This window comes from Salmo trutta, chromosome 15, assembly GCF_901001165.1.
Source record: "Salmo trutta chromosome 15, fSalTru1.1, whole genome shotgun sequence".
Lineage (NCBI taxonomy): Eukaryota > Metazoa > Chordata > Actinopteri > Salmoniformes > Salmonidae > Salmo > Salmo trutta.
This window is the reverse complement of record NC_042971.1, coordinates 51153847-51181612: the sequence shown is the minus strand read 5'-3', so window position 1 is coordinate 51181612 and position 27766 is coordinate 51153847. Positions and strand designations below refer to the sequence as shown.

General features: G+C 41.6%; 1 protein-coding gene across 6 annotated transcripts; it reads left to right on the top strand.

Moving 5' to 3' along the window:
- Positions 1-1940: 1940 nt before the first annotated feature.
- On the top strand, positions 1941-26195 carry LOC115149277 (exportin-7). 6 transcript variants are annotated; one of them, XM_029691988.1, is made up of 30 exons: positions 1941-2209; positions 4700-4846; positions 5223-5316; positions 5417-5498; positions 5623-5707; positions 5827-5892; positions 6020-6124; positions 6243-6408; positions 7192-7265; positions 7355-7474; positions 7623-7769; positions 9421-9593; positions 9667-9860; positions 9984-10089; positions 13997-14132; positions 15767-15840; positions 15921-16001; positions 16110-16173; positions 16297-16405; positions 16780-16975; positions 17189-17296; positions 17981-18046; positions 18408-18490; positions 18583-18797; positions 18962-19100; positions 23803-23867; positions 23963-24055; positions 24143-24247; positions 24437-24564; positions 24657-26195. In XM_029691988.1, exons 1-30 carry the CDS (start codon positions 2159-2161, stop codon positions 24748-24750), a joined length of 3366 nt encoding a protein of 1121 aa, XP_029547848.1. In that variant the 5' UTR covers positions 1941-2158; the 3' UTR covers positions 24751-26195. The 6 variants fall into 6 exon arrangements, with proteins under 6 accessions (XP_029547848.1, XP_029547847.1, XP_029547849.1 ...); XM_029691987.1 differs by having other exon boundaries at positions 5824-5892; XM_029691989.1 differs by having other exon boundaries at positions 1942-2209; positions 5824-5892; positions 24143-24241.
- The last annotated feature ends 1571 nt before the right edge of the window (positions 26196-27766 follow it).

The window sequence follows — 27766 nt, the reverse complement described above, 5'->3', positions numbered from 1 at the left end:
TGCTCCCAAGGATGAACCAGACTTGTGGAGATCTACAGTTTTTTTCTGAGGTCTTGGCTGATTTCTTTTGATTTTCCCATGATGTCAAGCAAAGAGGCACGGAGTTTGAAGGTAAGCCTTGAAATAGATCCACAGGTACACCTCCAATTGACTCAAATGATATCGGTGGCATGTAGCCTAGTGGTTAGAGCATTGGATTTGTAACCGAAAGGCTGCAAGATCAAATCCCCGAGCTGCCAAGGTAAAAATCTGTTGTTCTGCCCCTAAACAAGGCAGTTAACCCACTGTTCCTAGGCTGTCATTGAAAATAAGATTTTAATTGGCCAATCAGAAGCTTCTAAAGCCATGTCATCATTTTTGGGAATTTTCCCATTTTAGTATTTTATTTTTATTGGCCAGTCTGAGATATTTTTCTTTGCCATTCTGCCTAGAAGGCCAGCATCCTGGAGTCGCCTCTTCACTGTTGAGGTTGAGATGGGTGTTTTGCGGGTACTATTTAATGAAGCTGCCAGTTGAGGACTTGTGAGGCGTCTGTTTCTCAAACTAGACACTCTAATGTACTTGTCCTCTTGCTCAGTTGTGCACCGGGGCCTCCCACTCCTTTCTATTCTGGTTAGAGACAATTTGCGCTGTTCTGTGAAGGGAGTAGTACACAGCATTGTAATGAGATCTTCAATTTCTTGTCAATTTCTCGCATGGAATAGCCTTCATTTCTCAGAACAAGAATAGACTGATGAGTTTCAGAAGAAAGTTATTTGTTTCTGGCCATTTTGAGCCTGTAATTGAACCCACAAATGCTGATGCTCCCGATACTCAACTTGCTTCTTTAATCATCACAACAGTTTTCAGCTGTGCTAACATAATTACAAAAGCTTTTTCTAATGATCAATTAGCCTTTTAAAATGATCAACTTGGATTCGCTAACACAACGTGTTATTAGAACACAGAGGTGATGGTTGCTGATAATGGGCCTCTGTACGCCTATGTAGATATTCCATTAAAAAAAAATCAGTTTCCAGCTACAATAGTCATTTACAAAATTAACAATGTCTACACTGTATTTCTGATGAATTTGATGTTATTTTAATGGACAAAAAATGTGCTTTTCTTTCAAAAACAAGGACATTTCTAAGTGACTCCAAACTTTTGAACAGTAGTGTATATATTTCTGCCAAGATGACCCACTACCCTTGCCACCGCCGCTGAAATAATTCCTAGGGAAACACTGGGGTGAAGTGTAACGTAGGTAGTTTGAAACCATGCTGTGCCTGAGACCTGAAGACTTCCGTTGGCTCCCTCAGTGGGCTAATGTGCTCCACTAGACTGTGAAACAAAACATTATTAAAGAAGCAAAGATGTATTATATTTATGTCCCCAATCCCCAAAGCAGACAAATAGGACTGGAATACTTCACATCTGAGTCTATTTAGCTACTATTTAGCATGCAGTGCCATTCATAAACATAAACAATTCATAAACATTTTTTACTGTATTTGATTAAACCAGAGAGGAAGAGGCAAAGCGAGAGAGTTAACTGTGCCCAAAATCTGTCTTCTCCAGCAGGTGGCATTTTTTAAAGTTATCTTATCTTGCTGAGCGTGGAGTTTTTGTTTGGAGGTCAACGAGACTGTCGAATTTGGTCAACAAACAATTACATGTCTTGTTTGCTACGTGTGGCTTATTTGGTCAAATAAAAGTTTCGTAATACTAAGGTTGTTATGAGAGTACTGATATAAGTAGGACACGTGACATCCTGGCAACTTTGATAAAAAAAAACACTTTATATCGGAGTTGTGCAGGTTGTTTCATTAGTATCTGCCCTCTCAATGACTAGAATGGTCCCGACTGCCTTCCATTTGTTAATACATTTATTTCCATTGTTAGAGCGGCCCCTTGAGTATCTGGTCAATATAATGGATAATCTGTTATTAAACCCATTCCAGAACAGAAACTAGCAAAATTAAGCAGTTTCCCTTTAAGAGCCATGTAAACAAAGAGCGGGTTTGCTTATATGAGAGGTATTTTATTTTACGCACTTTTTATTCTGTGAAGTTGCACGGGGTTCTAAAGGGGGTTCCAACGATTGCGCGAGCGTAAATGCTTTCTGAATGTGAAAATCTGCGCTCATTCACTTTGTCAGGGGGAGTGAGATAGTTCAATGGGAGTGAGAGAGGAGCATGAATGGAGCAAAATGGCGGATCATGTGCAGGTAACCACAGCTTTATGTTTTGTAATATATCAATCCTCAATAAGCCTTTGAATGAGCTGTAATATATATTTCGATGCGTAATTTAATATAGAGAGAGTGAATGCATCCATAAAGCGGTCGTGGTACAGGTTGTGTGCGATATGTGTAGCTAGGATGCGAGCTGCAGTGTTGACTTGTGGCCTGTCATCGTGTAGCTTTCGCCGTTTAAAGATGCGGACCCGAAAACAAAACATTGGTGTTTATGAAACATGGCTAACTGTTAACTAGCTAGGACTGTTTTTACTACTGGGCGAATGTATTGATTGTAGCAGCTATCCACCTTGTCATTATGTTTTATCTCGTGCCTTTTTTACGAAGTAAAGAACATCTTTAACATGTATGTTCAATGGGTCGGCCTATCTGCTAGCAAGGATGGGGAAAATGCAAGCCAGTTAGTTGACAGTAGCTAACACTAATTCATTGGTTAGCAACTCTCATACTTCATCCTTCGCGTCCTGAACGAAATCCGGTCAAATGTAATTATTGATTATGCTTTGCTTGCTTGCTTGATCAGACCTTTGAAATGCACCGCTATTTGTAATTTACCACGCTAGGTTAACTGTTGCTAGCTTACAGGTATAGCAACACGACATTCTCCCGCGCGACCCTCTTCGTTTTTTTTGTGAGCTGACATGTAGCTAGCTTGGAACCCGGCCCCTGGACGGTGTTGTCGTTATTATACTTATTAAACCCCACCGTGCATATTTTGCAACCCAAACAAGAATGTGCTACTCCGAAACGGACACACCTAGCAAGTTAACTAGATAACGTTATCTGGCATGGAGCATAACACATTAATAACTAGGTATCATTCTATCTGAGAATATAGCTACCATTAGCTAGCTAATCAGGTGACAATTAACTTTGCCAAACAACTTGCTTCGTCTTTCCAGCCAATGTGCTAAAGTAAGATAGCTTAGCTGGGATGCTGGCTGTCACGTGGGCACATTTTTGTACAACTGACTGACATTAGTTAGCTACTGTTAGTTAGCACTTGCAGCTAACTGTCATATCAAGCAGACGATAGATTAACAGTAACTATATCTGCCTCAAGCTTTCTGTAACTACTGTTTGTGTTATTAGCAACTTGGCACTGAAAGTGTCGGCGTCTGCTGATGTGAGTAGGTAGCTGGCTAATTGTTATTTTGCTAAGTCAGACAGGTTTATGTATGTGTTGATTAAATGAAGTCTTCACCCCACCCAGGTGGCTAAGTCTGTGCATTATATACATTATTTTAGAGATGCTTGGTGTCAGTATTTGTATTCGATTTTTTACGTTAGCTCAGCAGGCTGGTGGTGAGAGTGCCAGATAGATATCTAGTTTAGTAATAATAACTACAGATGTAAGCGCGCTGAGGCAGCGCTTCCTGGTCAGGGTGTCTGACTGTGTGACGTAACTGTCTCTTATTGCAAAGTCATCATGGACAGCACGGGACACACACACAACAGGGTCCAGACACACACATTCTGTTCTGGCCTGCTCAGAACATTCGTTCTTGCCAATGTTCTCAGGAACCATCAGCATGACATGATGATCTAACTAGCCCACCCAAATCCTTAGTCAGATGTACTGCACAGCATCAGGATTGTTGTAGTAGTAATATTAGTAGGTGTGTGTGTGGTACACTATGAGTCAGACTCAGCAGCAGCAGTGTTGGGGTATTGAGCTCTTATCTATGTCTAGCAGTCCTCTTCTCCCTAGCCATGTGCATCCAACTCCCTCCCTAGACTAGTACATCCTGTACTATATCAGTAGCTAGCATCAGACTGGCCCTGGGATTCTGCTGACTTGTCCTTTAAACAATATGATGTTGGTCAGGCTAGCTGGGGTGTGCATGCATGAGTGGTTATGTAGTTCTTTACAACAATGGAGTTACTAATGCTAAATGAGGTGAATAGTCTGCTGCATTGTTACATCCGTTAGCTGGATGGATTTAGTTTGTGAGTTAGTTAAACCTTATTATGTTAGTGTTGTGTATTGGGGTAAGTTAACTAACTGTGGGGTTTCTGGTCCCACCCACTCCCTAAAGCAGTAAAGGCTGCTGAGGGGAGGACGGCTCATAATAATGGCAGGAATGGAGTCAATGGAATGGTATGAAACACATGGTTTCCATACAGCCTCCACTGCCCTATAGCCACTACATCGGTCTGTGTCTGGCTGGTGTTTAGCCCCTGTGTTTCTATCTAACAAGGGTCATATTCAATAGGGTGCTACTGAATGTTTATTTTGGTAAACTTTCTTGTCTTTGAAAAACAAATTGAGCGAGGCATGTCTATTTTATGAAATAGGCTATAGTCTTTCTTATTTCTGTCTGAACGCTCTACAACGTTGTGCCGTACTGATTGCTCACAGCCCAATAGAACTGTCTACACCTGTATCCTGGCTGTTGATGAGGGATGTTTTTTGGTGCTCTACTCACTTAGGTCTCTCTCTCCTGTGTGTGTGAGTAGAGCCTAGCCCAGCTAGAGATCCTGTGTAAGCAGCTGTACGAGACAACAGAGACTGGGGTGAGGTTGCAGGCAGAGAAAGCTCTGGTGGAGTTCACTAACAGCCCCGACTGTCTCAGCAAGTGTCAGCTACTACTGGAGAGAGGCAGCGTGAGTAGTACACACACACACACTGACATTATATCAATAAGCTGTTGATATTTACCATATTACTTGATAAAAAGGGTGGCAGGCTTCCTAGCAGTTAAAAGCTTTGGGCCATTAACCAAAAGGTCGCTGGTTCGAATCCCTGAGCGGACTAGATGAAAAACCGTTTGATGTGCCCTAGAGCAAGGCACTTAACCCTAACTGCTCCTGTAAGTAGCTCTGGATAAGAGCATCTGCTAAATAATTAAAATGTAAAAATGACTGACAGTGTTTACTGTATGACTTGCTATTTTAGCTCAGCTGATGTGTTGTCTCTATCACTGTCCATGCTTGTATTCCCATCTTCCTCTCTCTCTCTCTCTCTCTCTCTCTCTCCCAGTCGTCCTACTCTCAACTTCTTGCAGCTACCTGTCTGTCTAAACTGGTTTCGCGCACCAGCAACCCTCTTCCCTTGGAGCAGCGCATCGACATCCGTAAGACTCACTCACACACATCCCACCAGTCTATATTCATGCTGTACAAGTTAGTCCATAAGGCTCATGTGTGTGTGTGTGTGTGTGTGTGTGCATGCAGGGAACTATGTTCTGAATTATCTGGCAACGCGGCCGAAGTTGGCAGAGTTTGTTACCCAGGCTCTGATCCAGCTGTACTCCAGGTAAACCTCTCCCTGCTCCTCTCTCCTCCTCTCTTCATCCCTCTCTCCTCCATGTGAGTGATTCTCTCCCTTGTTTTTGTCTCCTCCAGGATCATCAAGCTATGTGTTTTTGTGTGTGTTTCAGGATTACCAAGCTTGGCTGGTTCGACTGTCAGAAAGACGACTATGTCTTCAGAAACGTCATCGCAGATGTCACACGCTTCCTACAGGTACAAACGTGTGTGTGTGTGTGTGTGTGTGTGTGTGTGTGTGTAGCCAATATAATTTGTTTTCTTGAAGTAGGTAGTGGACTGATCAAATCTGTCTTTCTTTATCTGTCTGTCAGCAGGACAGTGTAGAACATTGCATCATAGGAGTCACCATCCTATCCCAACTGACCAATGAGATCAACCAGGTACTCTACCTCTTTCCTCTCCTCCACATCTCCCTCCTCTCCTCTTACTTCCCCTTCTCCCCTCTAATCTGAAGTGGTGGTTGTGTTGTTGTGTGTGTTAAATATGTGTTTGTTGTTGTGTGTACAGGCAGATACCAGCCATCCTCTGACCAAACACAGGAAGATTGCATCATCGTTCAGAGACTCGTCCCTCTTCGACATATTCACCCTGTCCTGCAATCTCCTCAAACAGGTGTGTGTGTGAGATGATGGTTGTGGTGGGTGTGTGAGAGGGATTGTATTAATGTGTTGACATACCTATTGACATCCATTTCCAGTTGTTCTTGTGAACTTAACGTGTGTGTGTCTAGGCGTCGGGTAAGAACCTCAACCTGAATGATGAGAGTCAGCATGGTCTACTGATGCAGCTACTGAAGCTCAGTCACAACTGTCTGAACTATGACTTCATCGGAACTTCCACAGACGAGTCCTCTGATGACCTCTGCACTGTTCAGATCCCCACTTCCTGGAGATCAGGTAACACATTCTGTCAATTCTGTAAAATAGCAGTACTGCGTCACCTATTGCTGGTGTTGGGGTAACGCGTTACGTAATCAGATTCCTTTTATGAGTAGCGGAGTAAAGTAACATGTTACTTTTTCAAATTGGGTAATATTATTACAATTACAATGGGGAAACAACGCAAGCGTTGTTTTCAGAGTCATATCTCTACCGGCTGCGTGTTTCGACTTGTTTCCTCATTTAATTCTCGAGCGAACGGAGAAAGGCTGAAGAAATGTAGTAAAGTATTGAGGGAGCACCTCTGATCTTTGCCATTTATCGTTTCTGGGATACCAAAGCCTATTGAAGGTTTTCCCGTCTAGTGGCGAGTGTACCCTCTATACATCTCTGTGTCAGTGTACGTGCGGTCTATAACTAGAACTGGTGGCTCAAGAGAGATTTTGAATGAAAAGATAGGAAATGTTTGGCTTGCAGTACATATGGCTAATTAAGCAGCACTTGTAGACTAGCACAGGAAAGCATCGCCACAGATGAAAGGAGAATCGAGTGATCAAACATGAGTTAATAAGTAGCCTGTCTTTGGTAGAGCGCACCCGGTTCGCTTTGCTCCCGCCGACATTCAAACAACCGGCGAGATTTTTTTTATATGAAAGTAACTCAAAGTAGCATAACGTGTTACTTTCCAAACAAAGTAATATTGTAAAGTAACTAGAAATATGTATTACATTTCAAGTAACTAATCCCAACACTGCCTATTACTGTGTACTAACCTAATCTGTCTCTCTCTTTCTCTCACAGCGTTTTTGGATTCCTCCACACTCCAGCTCTTTTTTGATTTGTATCATTCCATCCCTCCCTCCCTCTCCCCGTTGGTGAGTAAAGCAAAGTGTGTGAGTGTGTGGCTTGTATGTTCAATTCAGTACAGGATGGGTGTATTGTTTAATGCTCTGTGTGTGTGTAGGTGTTGTCGTGTCTAGTCCAGATAGCATCAGTGAGGAGGTCTCTGTTCAACAACGCAGAGCGAGCCAAGTTCCTCTCTCACCTGGTGGATGGAGTCAAGAGGATACTAGAGAACCCACAGGTAACACACACACTATTACATGTTACAAGACTCTTAAATTCTGTTATTCCTTCAAATTTGGTCCCCCCTTATTTTGGGTGAAATCATATTTTATACGATAACACATTTTATGCTACAAGTAACTAACAATGCTGTCTTTGTGTTCCAGAGCCTCTCAGACCCTAACAACTACCATGAGTTTTGTCGTCTGTTGGCGCGACTGAAAAGTAACTACCAGCTGGGAGAGCTGGTCAAAGTAGAAAACTACCCAGAAGTCATCAGGCTTATAGCCAACTTCACTGTCACCAGTCTACAGGTACTATGTGTGTCTGTGTGAGACCCTGGAGGCAGATTGGTGCATGTCTTGGTAAACACAGACATTTCATAAATAGTCCTTCTTAAATCTGCCCTTCTATACCTCTCAATGATCTTGTTAGATGTTAACTTCTTACGGCTGAAATCCCGTGAACGGGATCGATATGACAACAGCCAGTGAAAGTGCAGAGCACCAAATTCAAACAACAAAAATCTCAATTAAAATTCCTCAACCATACAAGTATTTTACACCATTTTAAAGATAAACTTCTCGTTAATCCAACCACAGTGTCCGATTTCAAAAAGGCTTTACAGCGAAAGCACACCAAACGATTATGTTAGGTCAGCACCTAGTCACAGAAAAACAGCCATTTTTCCAGCCAAAGAGAGGAGTCACAAAAAACAGAAATAGAGAGAAAATTAATCACTAACCTTTGATGGTCTTCATCAGATGACACTCATAGGACTTCATGTTACACAATACATGTATGTTTTGTTCGATAAAGTTCATATTTATATCCAAAAATCTCAGTTTACATTGGCACGTTATGTTCAGTAATGTTTTGCCTCCAAAACCACTGGTGATTTTGCAGAGAGCCACATCAATTTACAGAAATACTCATCATAAATGTTGATGAAAATACAAGTGTTATGCATGGAACTTTAGATAAACTTCTCCTTAATGCAACCGCTGTGTCAGATTTCAAAAAAGCTTTATCAAAAAAGCACACCATGCAATAATCTGAGTACGGCGCTCAGACACAAAAACAAGCCAAAAATATATCTGCCACGTTGGAGTCAACAGAAATCAGAAATAGCATTATAAATATTCACTTACCTTTGATGATCTTCATCAGAATGCACTCCCAGGAATCCCAGTTCCATAATAAATGATTGTTTTGTTTGATAAAGTCCATCCTTTATGTCCAAATACCTCCTTTTTGTTCGCGCCTTCAGTTCACAAATCCAAATTCACGACGCGCAGGTCAGACAAACTCCAAAAAATCCATTACAGTTCGTAGAAACATGTCAAACGATGTATAGAATCAATCTTTAGGATGTTTTTATCACAAATCTTCAATAAGATTTCAACCGGAGAATTCCTTTGTCTTTAGAAATGCATTGGAACTCAGCTACCTCTCACGGGCGCACGCATGGCTGAAGCTCATGCCCATCTGGCAGACACCTGATACAATCAGCTCTTATTCCCCTCCACTTCACGGTAGAAGCCTCAAACAAGGTTCTAAAGACTGTTGACATCTAGTGGAAGCCTTAGGAAGTGCAATAGGACCCCACAGACACTGTATGTTGGATAGGCCAAGACTTGAAAAACTACAAACCTCAGATTTCCCATTTCCTGGTTGGATTTTTTCTCAGGTTTTTGCCTGCCATATGAGATCTGTTATACTCACAGACATCATTCAAACCGTTTTAGAAACGTCAGAGTGTTTTCTATCCAAATCTACTAATAATATGCATATCTTAGCTTCTGGGCCTGAGTAGCAGGCAGTTTACTCTGGGCACCTTCATCCAAGCTACTCAATACTGCCACCCAGCCATAAGAAGTTTTAACGTTCTGCTGAAAACCTTGTTCTCCTTACTGAGATAACAATGACAATTTTCTGATAACTTTTATATTGTGTGTGTTGCAGCACTGGGAGTTTGCCCCTAACTCTGTCCACTACCTGTTGAGCCTGTGGCAGCGCCTGGCAGCGTCTGTCCCTTACGTTAAAGCCACCGAGCCTCACCTGCTAGAGACATACACACCTGAAGTCACCAAGGCCTACATCACCTCACGCCTCGAGTCTGTCTGCATCATACTCAGGTAACACACACAGACACACACACTCTCACAGATCAAATTATGAAACGTTGAAATAATTTTCACGTCTGTGAAGGGATGGGTTAGAGGACCCTCTAGATGACGCAGGGTTAGTCCAGCAGCAGTTAGACCAGCTCTCCACCATCGGTCGCTGTGAATACGAGAAGACCTGTGCCCTATTGGTCCAGCTCTTCGACCAATCAGCACAGACTTACCAGGAACTACTGCAGTCTACCAACTCTAGTACCATCGACATCACTGTCCAGGAGGGTACGTCTCTTTCCCTCTCAATCAATCAATGAAGTATGTCAAAATATAGCTTTTAACAACACGTTTTTGTTACCAGGGAGATTGTTGTGGTTGGTTTATATAATTATATTTCTATATCTATAGGGAGGTTAACATGGTTGGTGTATATAATTGGGGCGGTCATTGGAGGAAGAGTGTCCTTCGCCTCTACAGATGAACAAGACGCCATGGACGGAGAACTAGTCTGTCGGTAAGTTCACACACAAGTAATCTCACCCTAACCAATACCACTACCTATTAGGCTAGTGGACAATCCTCAAAAAGGGCTTTAGTTTTTGAGATACCCATACCCTAGGTATAACAAAGCACAAGCATGTTTTTCCATATCTCTGTCTCCCATACAGGGCATTTTGAAAGTATTCAGACCTTCACTTTTTCCACATTTTGTTAGACTTTAGAGTAAGGCTATAATCTATTACATTGATGAGCGAATTCTACACACAATACCCCATAATGACAAAGTGAAAACAGTTTTTTAGAAATGTTTGCAAAAAAGAAATGAAATGCATTATTTATATACAGTTGAAGTCGGAAGTTTACATACACCTTAGCCAAATACATTTAAACTCAGATTTTCACAATTCCTGACATTTAATCCTAGTAAAAATTCCCTGTCTTAGGTCAGTTAGGATCACCACTTCATTTTAAGAATGTGAAATGTCAGAATAATAGTAGAGAGAATGATTTAGTTCAGCTTTTATTTCTTTCATCACATTCCCAGTGGGTCAGAAGTTTACATACACTCAATTAGTATTTGGTAGCATTGCCTTTAAATTGTTTAACTTGGGTCAAACGTTTCGGGTAGCCTTCCACAAGCTTCCCACAATACATTGGGTGAATTTTGGCCCATTCCTACTGACAGAGCTGGTGTAACTGAGTCAGGTTTGTAGGCCTCCATTTGCGACCAAGCTTTAACTTCCTGACTGATGTCTTGAGATGGTGCATCCACATAATTTTCCATCCTCATGATGCCATCTATTTTGTGAAGTGCACCAGTCCCTCCTGCAGCAAAGCACCCCCACAACATGATGCTGCCACCCCCGTGCTTCATGGTTGGGATAGTGTTCTTTGGCTTGCAAGCCTCCCCCTTTTTCCTACAAACATAACGATGGTCATTATGGCCAGACAGTTCCATTTTTGTTTCATCAGACCAGAGGACATTTCTCCTAAAAGTACGATCTTTATCCCCATGTGCTGTTGCAAACCGTAGTCTGGCTTTTTTATGGCGGTTTTGGAGCAGTGGCTTCTTCCTTGCTGAGCGGCCTTTTAGGTTTCAGAAGAAAGTTATTTGTTTCTGGCCATTTTGAGCCTGTAATCGAACCCACAAATGCTGATTAGAGGTCGACCGATTATGATTTTTCTACGCCGGTACCGATACCGATTTATTGAAGGACCAAAAAAATTTTGTTTTTACATTTAATTTATTTGTAGTAATGACAATTACAACAATACTGAATGATCAATGAACACTTTTATTTTAACTTAATATAATACATAAATAAAATCTATTTAGTCTCAAATAAATGTTCAATTTGGTTTAAATAATGCAAAAACAAAGTGTTGGAGAAGAAAGTAAAAGTGCAATATGTGCCATGTAAGAAAGCTAACGTTTAAGTTCCTTGCTCAGAACATGAGAACATATGAAAGCTGGTGGTTCCTTTTAACATGAGTCTTCAATAGTCCCAGTTAAGAAGTTTTAGGTTGTAGTTATTATAGGAATTATGACGCGTCGACTATTTCTCTCTATACAGTTTGTATTTCATATACCTTTGACTATTTGATGTTCTTATTGGCACTTTAGTATTACCAGCCTAATCTCGGGAGTTGATAGGCTTGAAGTCATAAACAGCGCTGTGCTTCAAGTATTGCTAAGAGCTGCTGGCAAACGCAGTAAAGTGCTGTTTGAATGAATGCTTACGAGCCTGCTGCTGCCTGCCACCGCTCAGCCAGACTGCTCTATCAAATCAAACACACAGATATACGAGCCTTTGGTCATTAATATGACAACGTTTATTCTTTCAGTGAAATACGGAACCGTTCCGTATTTTGTTGAACGTGTGGCAACCCTAAGTCTAAATATTGCTGTTACATTGCACAACCTTCAATGTTATGTCATAATTATGTAAAATTCTGGCAAATGAATTATGGTCTTTGTTAGGAAGAAATGGTCTTCAAACAGTTTGCAACGAGCCAGGCGGCCCAAACTGCTGCATAAACCCTGACTCTGCTTGCACTGAACGCAGGAGAAGTGACACAATTTCCCTAGTTAATATTGCCTGCTAACATGCATTTATTTTAACTAAATATGCAGGTTAAGAAACACAGAATCCAGTGCTCTGATCAAAGTTCCCATTCTGTCATCCTGGGTCAAATCCTCCGCGGATATTTCCAGTGCTGTATCTCTTGCTCTTCCCTCAAGCAATAATACCACTGCAAGTGCTTGCTTTTTCTTGTCCAGATTGGTAACCCGTGTCCAGATTCCAAGTAAATTTTTCTATCTCTCATACGACCTCTTCTCATCGACGCGAGGTGGCGCATTTGTATTTATTAGCCATCTTCTGAAACCAATGTGATCTCCAAATGACACAACTAGGTTCCAGTTTAGCAGTTTACTTCACAATATCAGCGCGGTATTACACTCTGGCCCGGTCCAACAGAGACTAAAACTTCCGCGCAGGTGCACTTCTAACAGAGGGAGAGGACCATAATAACAGAAATATAGGGCTACTTAAAGCATGAACTCATGCATTGGTCTGAGAAACTGCAGTAATCACAAGATGCCTATAAGGACATAAGCCATTTATGGCAAGCAAGAGGCTCCTTAGGATGGTGTAACATGCTTTATGTGATCGTTTATGGTGGCTGGGAATTGAATGTGAGTGGTGGTCTTTGTGCACTATGCTTTGTGCATCAGCTCAGGGATCAACTTCAAAAGTAAATGTGTGTGGAGCTGTGCTATGTCCCTCATAACCAACGCTTCTTATTAATAGTCTATGATCTAGCTACACTCTAACGTTTAAGTAACCTGAGGTCACCCTCACAGGTTCTGTCACTCTCCATCTCCTGCTGGGCACGCCCCAGTACATAATCAATGCCAACCACCCACACTTAATATTGGCCAAATTATCATCCGACCTGACTTCCAAAGGAATATAAAGAAAAAAGTGCTTTAAGATTCCCTAATGTTGTTTGTTTCTGATGTACGGCAGACAATTGACTACTTGTATTCAACATTTTAGCAACTTGCAATATTGAGTTATGTGGCCCAAGTTGACTGAGAACACATTCTCATTTACAGCAATGACCTGGGGAATAGTTACACTAAGTTAAGAGGGTGTGTTACAATATCTATCAATGTAACCACTTTCACAGTCAAATATTTGGACAACCATCCATTTCATAAAATAGTAGACCCTAGAGATATGGAAAACATGGTTGTGTTTTGTTATACCTCGGGTAGGGGCATCGGCACATTTTTGGGGCCTTGCCACTAGCCTAATACATTGAGTGCACAAAACATTATGAACACCTTCCTAATATTGAGTTGCACCCTCAGAACAGCCTCAATTATTTTGTTGCCCATTCATCCTCTGAATGGCACACGTACACAGTCCATGTCTCAAGGTTTAAAAATCATTCTCCCTTTAATCTACACTGATTGAAGTGTATTTAACAAGTGACATCAATAAAGGATCATAGCTTTCACCTGGTCAGTCTGTCATGGAAAGAGCAGGTGTTCCTAATGTTTTGTACACTCAGTGTACATGTCCTATTGTAAATGTACCTCAGGATACAGCAGCAGATGAGTCAATCGTGTGTGTCTCAGGATGCTTTTTAAAAATATATTTTTTAATTTAACTAGGCAAGTCGGTTAAGAACAAATTCTTATTTTACAATGACGGCCTAACCCGGGCAACGCTGGGCCAATTGTGCGCTGCCCTGTGGGACTCCCAATCACAGCCGGTTGTGATACAGCCCGGGATCCCTCCAGAGTCTCTAGTGACGCCTCGAGCACTGAGGTGCAGTGCCTTAGACCACTGCGCCACTCGGGGGCCCTGATGCTGAGTCAATCACAAGTGTGTGTGTATGTGTGTCAGGGTGCTCCAGTTGATGAACCTAACAGACTCGCGGCTGGCCCAGGCGGGTAACGAGCGGTTGGAGTTGGCCATGCTCAGCTTCTTTGAACAGTTCAGGAAAATCTACATCGGCGACCAGGTGCAAAAGTCCTCCAAGGTAAATACTTTCACCACACACACACAAAGAGTTATGTTTCAGACCTCAAACATGATTTAATGTTGATGAGTCCACATGTCATACTGTCTTGTTTAGATCCACAGCTATCTCTATCTCTCTCCGTTCTTCTCTAAGCATGACTGTTACTATCTCTCTCAGTTCCTCTCTAAGCATGACTGTTACTATCTCTCTCAGTTCCTCTCTAAGCATGACTAACTCTTTCTCTCTCTATTCCTCTCTTAGCAAGACTAACTCCGTTACTATCAATTCAAGGGGCTTTATTGGCATGAGAAACATATGTTTACATTGCCAAAGCAAGTGAAATAGATAATAAACTAAAGTTAAATAAACAATACAAAATGAGCAGTTAACATTACACTCACAAAAGTTCCAAAGGAATAGAGACATTTCAAATGTCGTATTATGGCTATGTAGTGTTGTAATGATGTACAAAAGGGGAAAAAATAAACATAAATATAGGTTGTATTTACCATGTTTGTTCTTCACTGGTTGCCCTTTTCTTGTGGCAACGGGTCACAAATCTTGCTGATGCGATGGCACACTGGTATTTCACCCAATAGATACGGGAGTTTATCAAAATTGGATTTTTTTTCGAATTCTTTGTGGCTCTGTGTAATCTGAGGGAAGTATGTGTCTCTAATATGGTCATACATTTGGTAGGAGGTTAGGAAGTGCAGCTCAGTTTCCACCTCATTTTGTGGGCAGTGTGCTCTTGAGAGCCAGGTCGGCCTATAGCGGCCTTTCTCAATAGCAAGGCTATCTTCCTTCCTCTCATGACTAACTCCATCTCTCTCCATTCCGTTCTCTGTCTGTAGCTAGTGGGAGTTGTGTTATATTTGAACTAGTAGCTCTTTTGTCTGTGGGTGTGTTAGTGCTGACACACAGCCTTGGGCTGACTGACTGACTGAGTGTGTTTTGTTTGTGCTGGGCAGAGGCTGCGAAATGTGAACAGTTCAGATAAGTGGTGACAGTCGAGAGAGCAGCCCTCCCCCAACGTGTCTGTTTGGTTTGGTCTTCTAGTTATCCTTCCCTATCCCTTCTTAGTGACATGGTCAGTTTTACTGTTAACATGGTGGATAAAGTAGGTGGAATCATGGCTAACCAGAGAATTCTCCGTGGAGTGGAGGCAGGGGAATAGTTCTAGAATAATTAATATGATGGGGGTTCTGGAATGTCTCATTTCAGGTTGTGTATGTGTGAGATGGACCGTATGAGTCTGAGGTGGCAGAATAAAGAACACCCCAGACCTGCAGGAGATACACACCCCTTTATGACACCCCCTACCCTAACCCCCGATACTAAGGCAAACCATCCTCAGCTCTGCTCAACTTAACACTATCACACAGACTCTCTTGATCTCGCTCACTCTCTTCCTCACACACTACTTTACCTCAGAGCTCAGGGTTTGGTGGAATGTGCAGCCATGTTGGGGAGATGAGAGCAGAGCTGATTGGTGTGTGTTTGCCTTTAACCCTGTGGAGATGTATGACCAGTGCTACGCTGCTGGCAGCTGTTACTGTTTGTGATTATATCATATTGTCCTACTGTGTAGTTGCGCACTCTCCAGGGGATCTTCCAATGGTTAATGGCGTGTGTCTGTGTGTGTGTCACAGCTGTACCGGCGGCTGTCAGAGGTTCTGGGGCTGAATGATGAGACCATGGTACTCAGCGTCTTCATTGGAAAAATGTGAGTTTCAACACTTCCTGTGTTACTACTACTGCTGGTTCTATGAACTAACCACTGATTAATACCATTTGTGATTGCAGCATCACCAATCTGAAGTACTGGGGCCAGTGTGAACCAATCACTTCCAAGACACTTCAGTTACTCAATGACCTCTCCATAGGATATCCTTTTGCACGTGTGTGTGTGAGAGAAAAGGGGGGGGGGTGTATTTGGTAATCTGTTATATTCCAACTCCTGTGTTGTCTCTTTGACGGTGTGTGTGTGTGTACGTACAGCAGTGTGAGGAAGTTGGTGAAACTCAGCGCTGTTCAGTTCATGCTGAACAACCACACAGTAAGTACCCTGACCTTCGACTCTTCACCCTGACCCTTAACACTAACCACCTGAAACTCAATGTATGCTTTTTCATCCAGTTCTTTTCCCATAATGCCCTTATCCTTTCTCCTATGATGTCAGAGCGAGCACTTCTCCTTCCTGGGCGTGAACAACCAATCAAACCTCAGCGACATGAGGTGTCGCACCACGTTCTACACCGCACTGGGACGCCTGCTGATGGTCGACCTAGGTAGACACACACACACACATCTACAGTCTACACGATTATCAGTAATGATCTTATTTGGATAATTACAAACTTTTCATTCTTTCACCTAAGGCTGTGATGATACCAGTATCATATATTTTTTCCATGGCAAAAATGAAAACACGAAGCAGATCAAACTCGTTGGTCCTTTAAAACCTGTTGTATGTAGAATATTGTGTGCTATAGCTTGGAAAAATAAATCAATGTGACTCTGGATGACAAGATAATGATGTTTGTTTCCAACATTAGGGCTGTTTTCCTAAAGAAGTTAAATCCACTTCGTGTGTTGTTCCCTTGCCGTGATACTGGTATCGTCCCAGCCCTACTTTCACCTTGTTTTCATCTTGTGTGTGTAGGTGAGGATGAGGACCAGTTTGAACAATTCATGCTTCCCCTAACGGCGGCGTTTGAAGCAGTGGCTCAGATGTTCAGCACCAACACATTCAACGAGCAGGAGGCGAAGAGGACGTTGGTAGGACTGGTCAGAGACCTGAGAGGTATCGCTTTTGCCTTCAACGCCAAGACCAGCTTTATGATGCTCTTCGACTGGATGTATCCTTTACTGACCCCTGACCTTTACGGACCAGGGGCCTGCTTAGGAGGTTAAAAGGTTAAAGAACGTTCAGATAGAAATGCATTGTGTAGAAGAGATATGACTGTCTGTCATAGAATAGGAAATCACTGTAGAGTTGTGAATTGCAAGTAGTGTTGTCCTTCACTTGAAGTCTCATTGGTGCACAGTGTTGTTCTTAACCCCTCACCCAGCTACCCAGCCTACATGCCCATCCTGCAGAGAGCTATAGAGCTCTGGTACCACGTACCAGCATGCACCACTCCTGTCCTAAAGCTCATGGCCGAGCTAGTCCACAACAGGTACACAAACATTCACACAGTCAGAACCCTGACACCTCCCTCGACCTCTAACCCCTGACTTCTAACCTTTGTAGGGATTAACACCAATTTCCTGAACAAGTGCCTTCCTGATTACCAAGATAAACATTGTTTTTTTTAAGTATCTCGAACAATAATATAACATTTCTATGCCGCACTAATGCAAAAACAGAAAATATGCAACGCTAGAAACCTGCATTATTTAGGCTAGTCCCCAATAGAAAACGTCTACATGGCTTCTATAACTTACACTGCTACACACGACTTCTTCACGCAGTCACGGTAGGTCATTTCCATCCCAGGTTTCTCCTCTACAGTTTGTTCATTCAAATAACTTTCCAAACGGCAGCTGTGTTGCACAACAGAGGCTCCAAAATATAAACTACTAACTACTGCTAACAAAACACCTAATACATTGTGTCTGCAAAAGCGCTCAAGGAAATTGACATTCGCAACATTGTTCCAAGTTGTTACACTAACCAAAGCAAGGGCACTGGCTTGACTAGGTCAGATTCACATGGAATTGATCGGCAGCAGGTGCGGATTCTACACAGTTTGCTTGTCTGTCACAGGGAAAATATCAAATGCTGCGCTAAACAAACAGTCACCACGTAACTGAGTTTTCATAGTAGAAACAGCCATAATCTTTCCAAATTCCCCTGATAGCCAGACAGCTGCTCTGCAAGGGGAGAGGAAAGAGCCAACAAGCTGGGTGTCATCTTTCAGTCAACGGTAAAACGACCCTGTCATTTTCACTAGCTATAAGAACTAGTCAAACAAACAATTTTTCTTGGGCCTACGTTAAAACTATAGGTTACATAAACAAAATAGTGTGACGACTTTGAGAGAACTTTGAGTTGATTCAATTACAACAAATACAACAAGAAACCGTTAGATACCTGCAAGTGTTTCTCAATTTATAGTGATAGAATTATGTCCGTTCCACAATTGGGGGTATTAAATGCTTTTAGATAGCATTTCTGATTGGAAGGATCTCGGGATACTTGGCAAAGGCTTGCAATTTTCTCAGGATGGAAAATTGGTAAATGTTTGAGGAAAATATGAATCCTTAACTCTGTGTCTGTGTTTCCAGGTCACAGAGGTTACAATTTGATGTGTCATCACCCAACGGAATCCTGCTTTTCAGAGAAACCAGCAAGATGATCACCACCTATGGTACTACACTCACTGGAGCAATGTAATTGGTTGGTCAGCCACACATTTTTTTATATATTAATTCCCTTGGTCCTCTCTCTCCCCTTCTCCAGGTAACCGTATCCTGACCATTGGGGAGGTGCCTAAGGACCAGATGTACAGTGTGAAGCTGAAGGGTGTCAGTGTGTGTTTCTCCATGCTCAAGGCTGTGCTCTCTGGGAACTATGTCAACTTCGGGGTGTTCCGTCTCTATGGAGATGACGCACTGGACAACGCACTACAGACCTTCATCAAACTGCTGCTGTCCATACCACACAGTGACCTGCTGGTACACACACACACACACACACACACACACACACACACACTCCTCTCCAACCCTCACAGCGAAGTACTTCCCTGAACATTCTAAATATATCTGACTGGCAGTTTCAGCACACTTAATCTCCTTCTTTCTCCCTCCTCCCTTCTCTTTCTCCCTCCTCACTCCAGGACTATCCCAAGTTGAGCCAGTCGTTCTACAGTCTGTTGGAGGTGTTGACTCAGGATCACATGAACTTTATTGCTTCTCTAGAACCGCATGTCGTCATGTACATACTGTCATCTATCTCCGAGGGACTCACTGCACTGGGTAATGTATATACATACACACACTGCACCAGGAAATTATACATACACACATTGCACCGAGAAATTATACATACACAGTATACCGCTGCACTGGGTAATGTATATACAGTTGAAGTCGGAAGTTTACATACACTTAGGTTGGAGTCATTAAAACTCGTTTTTCAACCACTCCACAAATTTCTTGTTAACAAACTATACTTTTAGCAAGTCAGTTAGGACATCTACTTTGTGCATGACACAAGTAATTTTTCCAACAATTGTTTACAGACAGATTATTTCACTTATAATTCACTGTATTACAAATCCAGTGGGTCAGACGTTTACATACACTAAGTTGACTGTGCCTTTTAAACAGCTTGGAAAATTCCAGAAAATGATGTAATAGCTTTAGAAGCTTCTGATAGGATAATTGTGAATTGGAGGTGTACCTGTGGATATATTTCAAGGCCTGCCTTCAAACTCAGTGCCTTTTTATCATGAGAAAATCCAAAGAAATCAGTCAAGACCTGGTTCATCCTTGGGAGCAATTTCCAAATTCCTGAAGGTACCACGTTCAGCTGTACAAACAATAGTATGCAAGTATAAACACCATGAGACCACGTAGCCGTCATACCGCTCAGGAAGGAGATGTGTTCTGTCTCCTAGAGATGAAAGTACTTTGGTGTGAAAAGTGCAAGTCAATCCCAGAACAACAGCAAAGGACCTTGTGAAGATGCTAGAGGAAAAAGGTACAAAAGTATCTACATCCACAGTAAAATGAGTCCTATATAAACATAACCTCAAAGGCCGCTCAGCAAGGAAGAAGCCACTGCTCCAAAACCGCCATAAAAAAGCCAGACTACGGTTTTCAATTGCTCATGGGGACAAAGGTCATGCTTTTTGGAGAAATGTCCTCTGGTCTGATGAAAGAAAAATAGAACTGTTTGGCCATAATGACCATTGTTATGTTTGGAGGAAAAAGGGGGAAGCTTGCAAGCTGAAGAACACCATCCCAACCGTGAAGCACGGGGGTGGCAGCATCATGTTGTGGGGGTGCTTTGCTGCAGGAGGGACCGGTGCACTTCACAAAATAGATGGCATCATGAGGGAGGAAAATGATGTGGATGCAACATCTCAAGACATCAGTCAGGAAATTAAAGCTTGGTCGCAAATGGGTCTTCTAAATGGATAATGACCCCAAGCATACTTCCAAAGTTGTGGCACAATGGCTTAAGGACAACAAAGTCAAGGTATTGGAGTGGCCATCACAAAGCCCTGACCTCAATCCCATAGACAATTTGTGGGCAGAACTGAAAAAGCATGTGCGAGCAAGGAGGCCTACAAACCTGACTCAGTTACACCAGCTCTGTCAGGAGGAATGGGCCAAATTCACCCAACTTATTGTGGGAAGCTTGTGGAAGGCTACCCTAAACGTTTGACCCAAGTTAAACAATTTAAAGGCAATGCTACCAAATACTAATTGAGTGTATGTAAACTTCTGACCCACTGGGAATGTGATGAAAGAAATGAAAGCTGACATAAATCATTCTCTCTACTATTATTCTGACATTTCACATTCTTAAAATAAAGTGGTGATCCTAACTGACCTAAGACAGGCAATTTTTACTAGGATATAATGTCAGGAATTGTGAAATACTGAGTTTAAATGTATTTGGCTAAGGTGTATGTAAACTTCCGACTTCAGCTGTACATACACACACTGCACCGGGAAATGGTACATATACAGTATACCACTTCACCGGGAAATGGTACATATACAGTATACCACTGCACCGGGTGATATATACAGTGACTTCAGAAAATGTTCACACCCCTTGACTTTTGTTGTGTTGCAAAGTGAGATTAAAACATATTTAATTGTCATTTTTCATCAACGATCTACACAACATTCATGTTAGAATTTTTCTTCAACTTTGACATCTATAAAAAAATTCATGAAAAATAAAACGCTAATATATCTTGATTCAATTCAACCACCTGAGTCCATACATGTTAGAATCACATTTGGCAGCGATTACAGCTGTGAGTCTTTCTGGGTAAGTCTCTTAAGAGCTTTGCACACCTGGATTGTACAGTATTAGCCCATTTTTAGGATTTTAAAATTCTTCCATCTCTTTTTAGTTGGTTGTTGATCATTGCTAGACAACCATTTTCGGGCCTTGCCATTAGATTGTCAAGCTGATTTAAGTCAAAACTGGAACTAGGCCATTCAGGAACATTTAATGTCATCTTGGTAAGCAACTCCAGTGTAGATTTGGCCTTGTGTTTTAGGTTATTGTCCTGCTGAGGTTGAATTTGTGGTTGAAATTTGAAATTTACTGCTCGACTGAGGAACCTTATAGATAATTGTAGGTGTTGGGTATAATCATGTTAAACAATAGCTGTCATCCAATTATATTTGAAGAATCTCAAATATAAAATAAATTTAGATATAACACTTTTTGGTTACTACATGATTCCATATGTGTTATTTCATAGTTTTGATGTCTTCTATTATTCTACAATGTAGAAAATAGTAATAATAAAGAAAAACCCTTGAATCAGTAGGTTTGTCCAGACTTTTGACTGGTACTGTATAAAACATTCTATTGGTTTCAAGAATTTTGTATAATTTTAAGTAGAACAATTTTAGATTTTGAATCCGGCGTTTTGCGTATCAGTTCATAAACCATGTAATCGGTACATCGAAATCTCTTAACTATTTTTCAATCTATATGGCACAGCTGTCAATTTTTTTTGTCCTTAAATGAAACTGGTATACTTTAAAAAAATATATATATTCATCACCATTTTCTTTAACCAATGTTGGTCTTTAATGCAGGGCCGACAGACAAGTTCCTTACTTTTTCCCCCTTCCACTTGCCTCTTCCATTTTTGCAGTAATGCTGCAAATTTGGGTAGAGCAGACGTTTCCATATTTTTGTTAGGTGCATGTGTGACAACTCCACCTGTCCTATTTATGATATAATTTAAAAAGATTCTACTTTTTTTTTTTTTTTTTTTCAATTAGTATATTTACGTTTAACCACTATTTGTTCTGTCTTTTCTGGTGGATTAAACTGAAATTGCAACCAACTTTTTTTTATGGCTTGTTTTAAAAATAGCGATATTTTGGATATTTCATTTTCAAATAACTGAAAGTGAGAGGATGTAATCTGAATAAAGGGAAAAAGGCCTTTCTTGAACATGGTGTGAGACATTCTTACTAATCTGCTAGAGAACCAGTTGGAATTTAACTATAACTTTTGTATGACTGACACCTTTTTAGTGAGAGGTTTAATGCTTTAATATTTAGTCATTTTTGCCCTCCAAATTCATATTCATTATATAAATAGGCCTGTTTAATGTTGTGTGGCTTGCCATTCCAAATAAAGTTGAATCTGTTTTGCTCCTATAATGTAAAAAGCAGGTCGCTAGGTGTAGGCAAAGCCATACGCAAATAGGTAATATGTGATATGACTAAAGAGTTAATCAGGGTGAGTATTCCACAAATAGACAGGTATTTTCCTTTCCACGGCAGCAAGATCTTAACTATTTTTGCTAACTTTCTATTAAAATGTATTGTACTGAGATAATTTCTTTCTTTTGGATATGTATACTGAGTAGGTCCACATCACCGTCATACCATTTTATTGGTAAACTACACAGTTATTTAAAAGTTGTATTTTTTTGTGACCCAATACATAATATAGTACACTTATCACACTTTGGTTGTAATCCAGAGAGGTTAGAAAAGTATCTTGATCCTCTATTAGGCTGTGGAGTGATCCAAATTGTGGATTTAAAAGAAAGCTTGAATCATCGGCGTACAATGACACCTTTTTGTTTTTAAGTCCTGGATTTCTAATCCCTTGATATTATTGTTGGATCTGATTTTAATAGCTAACATTTTAATGGCCATAATAAATAGATATGCCGATAGTGGACAACGTTGTTTTACTTCTCTTGACAGATTAATAATTTCTGAGAAGTAGCCATTATTTACTATTTTACACCTAGGGTTACTATACATAACTTTAACCCATTTTATAAGAGATTCTCCAAAATTGAAATATTCCGGGCAGTTATATATAAACTCCAGTTGTACTTTATCAAAAGCCTTTTCAAAGTCAGCTATGAAAACCAGGCCTGGTTTCCCTGATATTTCATAGTGTTCTATTGTTTCCAGTAGTTGCCTTATATTATCTCCAATGTCCATGTAAAAAACTTGTCTGATTAGGTAATGTATGTGCCAATTAGTTGATGGTCCGACTGCATTCTGTCCCCTACCAACACTTTATTTATTTATTTATTTATTTATTATTTACTTGATGACCTTGGTGGGGGCACCCCACCAGAATCCCCACCGGCTAGGTACAAGGTCATCAAGGTCATCAAGGTAGTCATTAGCAGCTTTGAGAAATTCCTTGTATATTATGCTCACCCATCAGGGGGCTCTGGCTTTGTTGGACCAATCCTGCCAGGCAGGCTCAGAATCTTGAGGGGGCGGTGCTGCTCTAGAAGGTCTCTGACTGCATTTATCTTTTTGTTTTGGCTGCGTATAGGCTACTTACAGTAGGCCCATAAAACAGATAAGGACTTCTCCTTAGTGTATGGGTCTCTCAGGTGGCTGTATAGGGTTGTGGACTGTTCCATCATGATAGGACAATAAATAAATCAACTATATTTATAATTTATTTTAAAATGACTAACGTGTGTTGTAGATACTATGGTGTGTACTGGGTGTTGTTCCAGTCTGGACCATATCGCCACCTACCTGTTCAAACAGGTAACCTCTCCCTCTGTTCATCTGTAATCTATTCATATCATCTTATACATATATGTATGTACATATATTGATGCTAATGTATTGTTTCTGTTTAGCTGTCTCGCTCCACTAAGAAACGGCCTGTTGCCATGGCAACAGACGAACGCTTCCTACACATCATGCAGCAACACCCAGAGATGATCCAACAGGTACACACACCCCAAACACACACACCGATCTCGCTCTCTCGCACACTTACTCACTCACACTAATCATTCTGTGTGTTTGTCCTACAGATGCTGTCCACAGTGTTGAACATCATAATCTTTGAGGACTGCAGGAACCAGTGGTCCATGTCCAGACCTCTACTGGGCCTCATCCTGCTCAACGAGAAGGTACAGGTACACAACCACATCCATACACCCATTATCCAACCATTCCCTGGAAGACGTGGAAATTGTTGCTGAGTGGACTATCCTGGCTAAAAAAAGGAAAGAAAAAAACCTAACACACCAGCCTCGTCCTGTGTGTGTCTCCATTCCTGCTGTATTTTGCCGATCAGAGAACATTCTTTTTTTGTGTGTGTGTAGTATTTTGCAGACCTGAGGAACAGCATTGTGAACAGCCAGCCTCCAGAAAAGCAGCAGGCCATGCATCTCTGCTTTGAGAACCTGATGGAGGGGATAGAACGCAACCTGCTAACCAAGAACAGAGACAGGTACACACAATTCCATTGACTGTGTGTGCGCGCTCACTTTGTGTGTGTGGTAACTTTGTGTTTTTTAACTGTGTGTATATTAATCTGTGCAGGTTCACCCAGAACCTCTCGGTGTTCCGGAGGGAGGTGAACGACAGCATGAAAAACTCTTCATACGGAGTCAACACCAATGACATGATGAGCTGACATTCCACACACGCACACCTGCTCCACACAGAGCAGCTTCCCAAAACTCAACCCCCTCCACTCCTCCTCTCACCCCTCTTCCTCTCCCTTGTGGTTCCACCCCCCTTTTTATAGAAGCCTATATAAATATACAGATCTATTTTAAAGCCAGTCTGTAGAGGTCACCCTGCTACTCGCTGGGAGGAGAGGGGGAAGTGGAGGATGAGGATATCTCTACACACTTTGGAGGGAGAGAATCTGCGGGGGGATGAAGGTGAAAAGGGAGAAGCCGGTAAATGTAGTTCTCTGCTTCTGCCTGCCTTGTATAGAAACACAACAAATCAAGTGTACATTTTTTTTCATAACATTTTGAACAATGTTTATATTGATTGAATTTAAAACACAAAATGAGAAATGTGTGATTGAACTTTTTACAGTGTAGTGAGTCAGTGCACCTGTCTGTCTGTGTGTGGGGAAAAAACTTTCTACAGGGGATGAGAGGAGCGAGAAAGTAGAGAGCACTAGAGCTGTGAAGGGGTAGAGACAAAGAGTGAGAAACTGTCCATTTTGCACATTTTCCTCTGGCCCTCTGATTTGAGTGATGTAAATACCCACCACTGTTACTCCCTAGGCACTGCCCCTAGACACCACCTTTACTCTCTATGCACTGTCCAAAGCCCCTAGACACCACCTTTAGCCCCTAGACACCACCTTTAGCCCCCAGACATTTTGCCTAGAAAATAATTGGTTGGGTGTAGGTGTGGGGCAGGGTTATGGGAGTAGGTTTGGGTTAAGGTCATGCTCCACTTTACCCTCTGGGAGGCTGGTTGGAGCTGACACTAACCTCAGGGGAGTCGGTTGGGTTAGGGGAGAGTGAAGTGTCTCAGCATGCTAGCTAGTGTGTAGGGGTCACAGATCTGATAACAGAAAGGAGCGTGGCTGCAGTCTATCTCTGGAGTATGTGTGACTCAGAGAGTGCGCGCGTGGCCTCTCGTGGTGCTGTAAAGGAGCGGTGCGCTCCAGACAGAACCTTCCAGGACATTCTAGAACGTTCAGCTCTCATTTCCGAGCTCCCTGAAGGATAGTTTATTTCTAATTGAGAAACTAAAGAAGAATGCAACCTTTTGTAGAACAGAGAGCTGTGTATTACAGGGAAATGGGTGGTAAGAAAAAGACAGAACTGTGTATTAAAGAGGAGATGTGGGTTCAGAGTTCATTAGCAACTTGTGCTACTCTACAGGTGTTGCTGCTAACTGTTTGTGACGACTAGCTCATCTCTAACAATGTTGATTTGACTTCCTGGTTTATTGTTTTGGTTCCCTAAAGTGAGTGTGTGTGTGTTGGATCGGTACCTTGGTTCTCTGATGTGAGTGTGTTGGATCGGTAGTTTGGTTGAGTTGTGTGGATGTCTGCTACATATTATAGTGTCGGCATTGTGACTGCAAATAAACGTTATTTGGTTTGTATACCGTGCTGTCACTGTTTCACTGCACAAATGGGTCATGTCTTTAATGTGTGTGGTGAAGACTAGCAAGGTATTGTCTTCATAAGGATTTATCTGAAACACAGGCTACAGGTTGATTTTTGACATCCATTTATTCAGATTCAGGTATAAAAAAATATATATATACAGTTGAAGTCGGAAGTTTACATACACTTAGGTTGGAGTCATTTAAAACTTGTTTTTCAACCACTCCACAAATCTCTTGTTAATAAACTACTTTTGGCAAGTCAGTTAGGACATTACTTTGTGCAGGACACGAGTCATTTTTCCAACAATTGATTAGACAGATTATTTCACTTATAATTCACTGTATCACAATTCCAGTGGGTAGGAAGTTTAAATACACTAAGTTGACTGTGCCTTTAAACAGCTTGGAGAATTCCAGAAAATGATGTCATGGCTTTAGATGCTTCTGATAGACTAATTGACATCATTTCAGTCAATTGGAGGTGTACCTGTAATTCAAGGCCTACCTTCAAACTCAGTGCCTCTTTGCTTGACATCATGGGAAAATCAAAAGAAATCAGCCAAGACCTCAGAAAAGAAAATAGTAGACTTCCACAAGTCTGGTTCATCCTTGGGAGCAATTTCCAAATGCATGAAGGTACCACGTTCATCTGTACAAACAATAGTACGCAAGAATAAACACCATGGGACCACGCAGCCGTCATACCGCTCAGGAAGGAGACACGTTATGTCTCCTAGAGATGAACGTACTTTGGTGCGAAAAGTGCAAATCAATCCCAGGACAACAGCAAAAGACCCTGTGAAGATGCTGGAGGAAACGGGTACAAAAGTATCTATATCCACAGTAAAATTAGTCCTATATCGACATAACCTGAAAGGCCGCTCAGCAAGGAAGAAGCCACTGCTCCAAAACCACCATAAAAAAGCCAGACTACAGTTTGCAACTGCACATGGGGACAAAGATTGTACTTTTTGGAGAAATGTCCTCTGGTCTGATGAAACAAAAATATAACTGGTTGGCCATAATGACCATTGTTATGTTTGGAGGAAAAAGGGGGAGCCTTGCAAGACGAAGAACACCATCCCAACCGTGATGCACGGGGGTGGCAGCGTCAGGTTGTGGGGGAGCTTTGCTGCAGGAGGGACTGGTGCACTTCACAAAATAGATGGCATCATGAGGCATGAAAATTATGTGGATATATTGAAGCAACATCTCAAGACATCAGTCAGGAAGTTAAAGCTTGGTCGCAAATGGGTCTTCCAAATGGACAATGACCGCAAGTATACTTCCAAAGTTGTGGCAAAATGGCTTAAGGACAACAAAGTCAAGGTATTGGAGTGGCCATCACAAAGCCCTGACTTCAATCCTATAGACAATTTGTGGGCAGAACTGAAAGTGTGCGAACAAGGAGGCCTACAAACCTGACTCAGTTACACCAGCTCTGTCAGGAGGAATGGGCCAAAATTCCCCCAACTTATTGTGGGAAACTTGTGGAAGGCTACCTGAAACGTTTGACCCAAGTTAAACAATTTAAAGGCAATGCTACCAAATACTAATTGAGTGTA

Coding starts and splice junctions, on each gene's coding strand:
- LOC115149277 (XM_029691987.1), top strand. CDS start 2,159: ATGGGAGTGAGAGAGGAGCATGAATGGAGCAAAATGGCGGATCATGTG. Junction 5,499..5,622: donor CTGATCCAGCTGTACTCCAG/GTAAACCTCTCC, acceptor TGTGTGTTTCAG/GATTACCAAGCTTGGCTGGT. Junction 16,174..16,296: donor TCATGCTGAACAACCACACA/GTAAGTACCCTG, acceptor CTATGATGTCAG/AGCGAGCACTTCTCCTTCCT.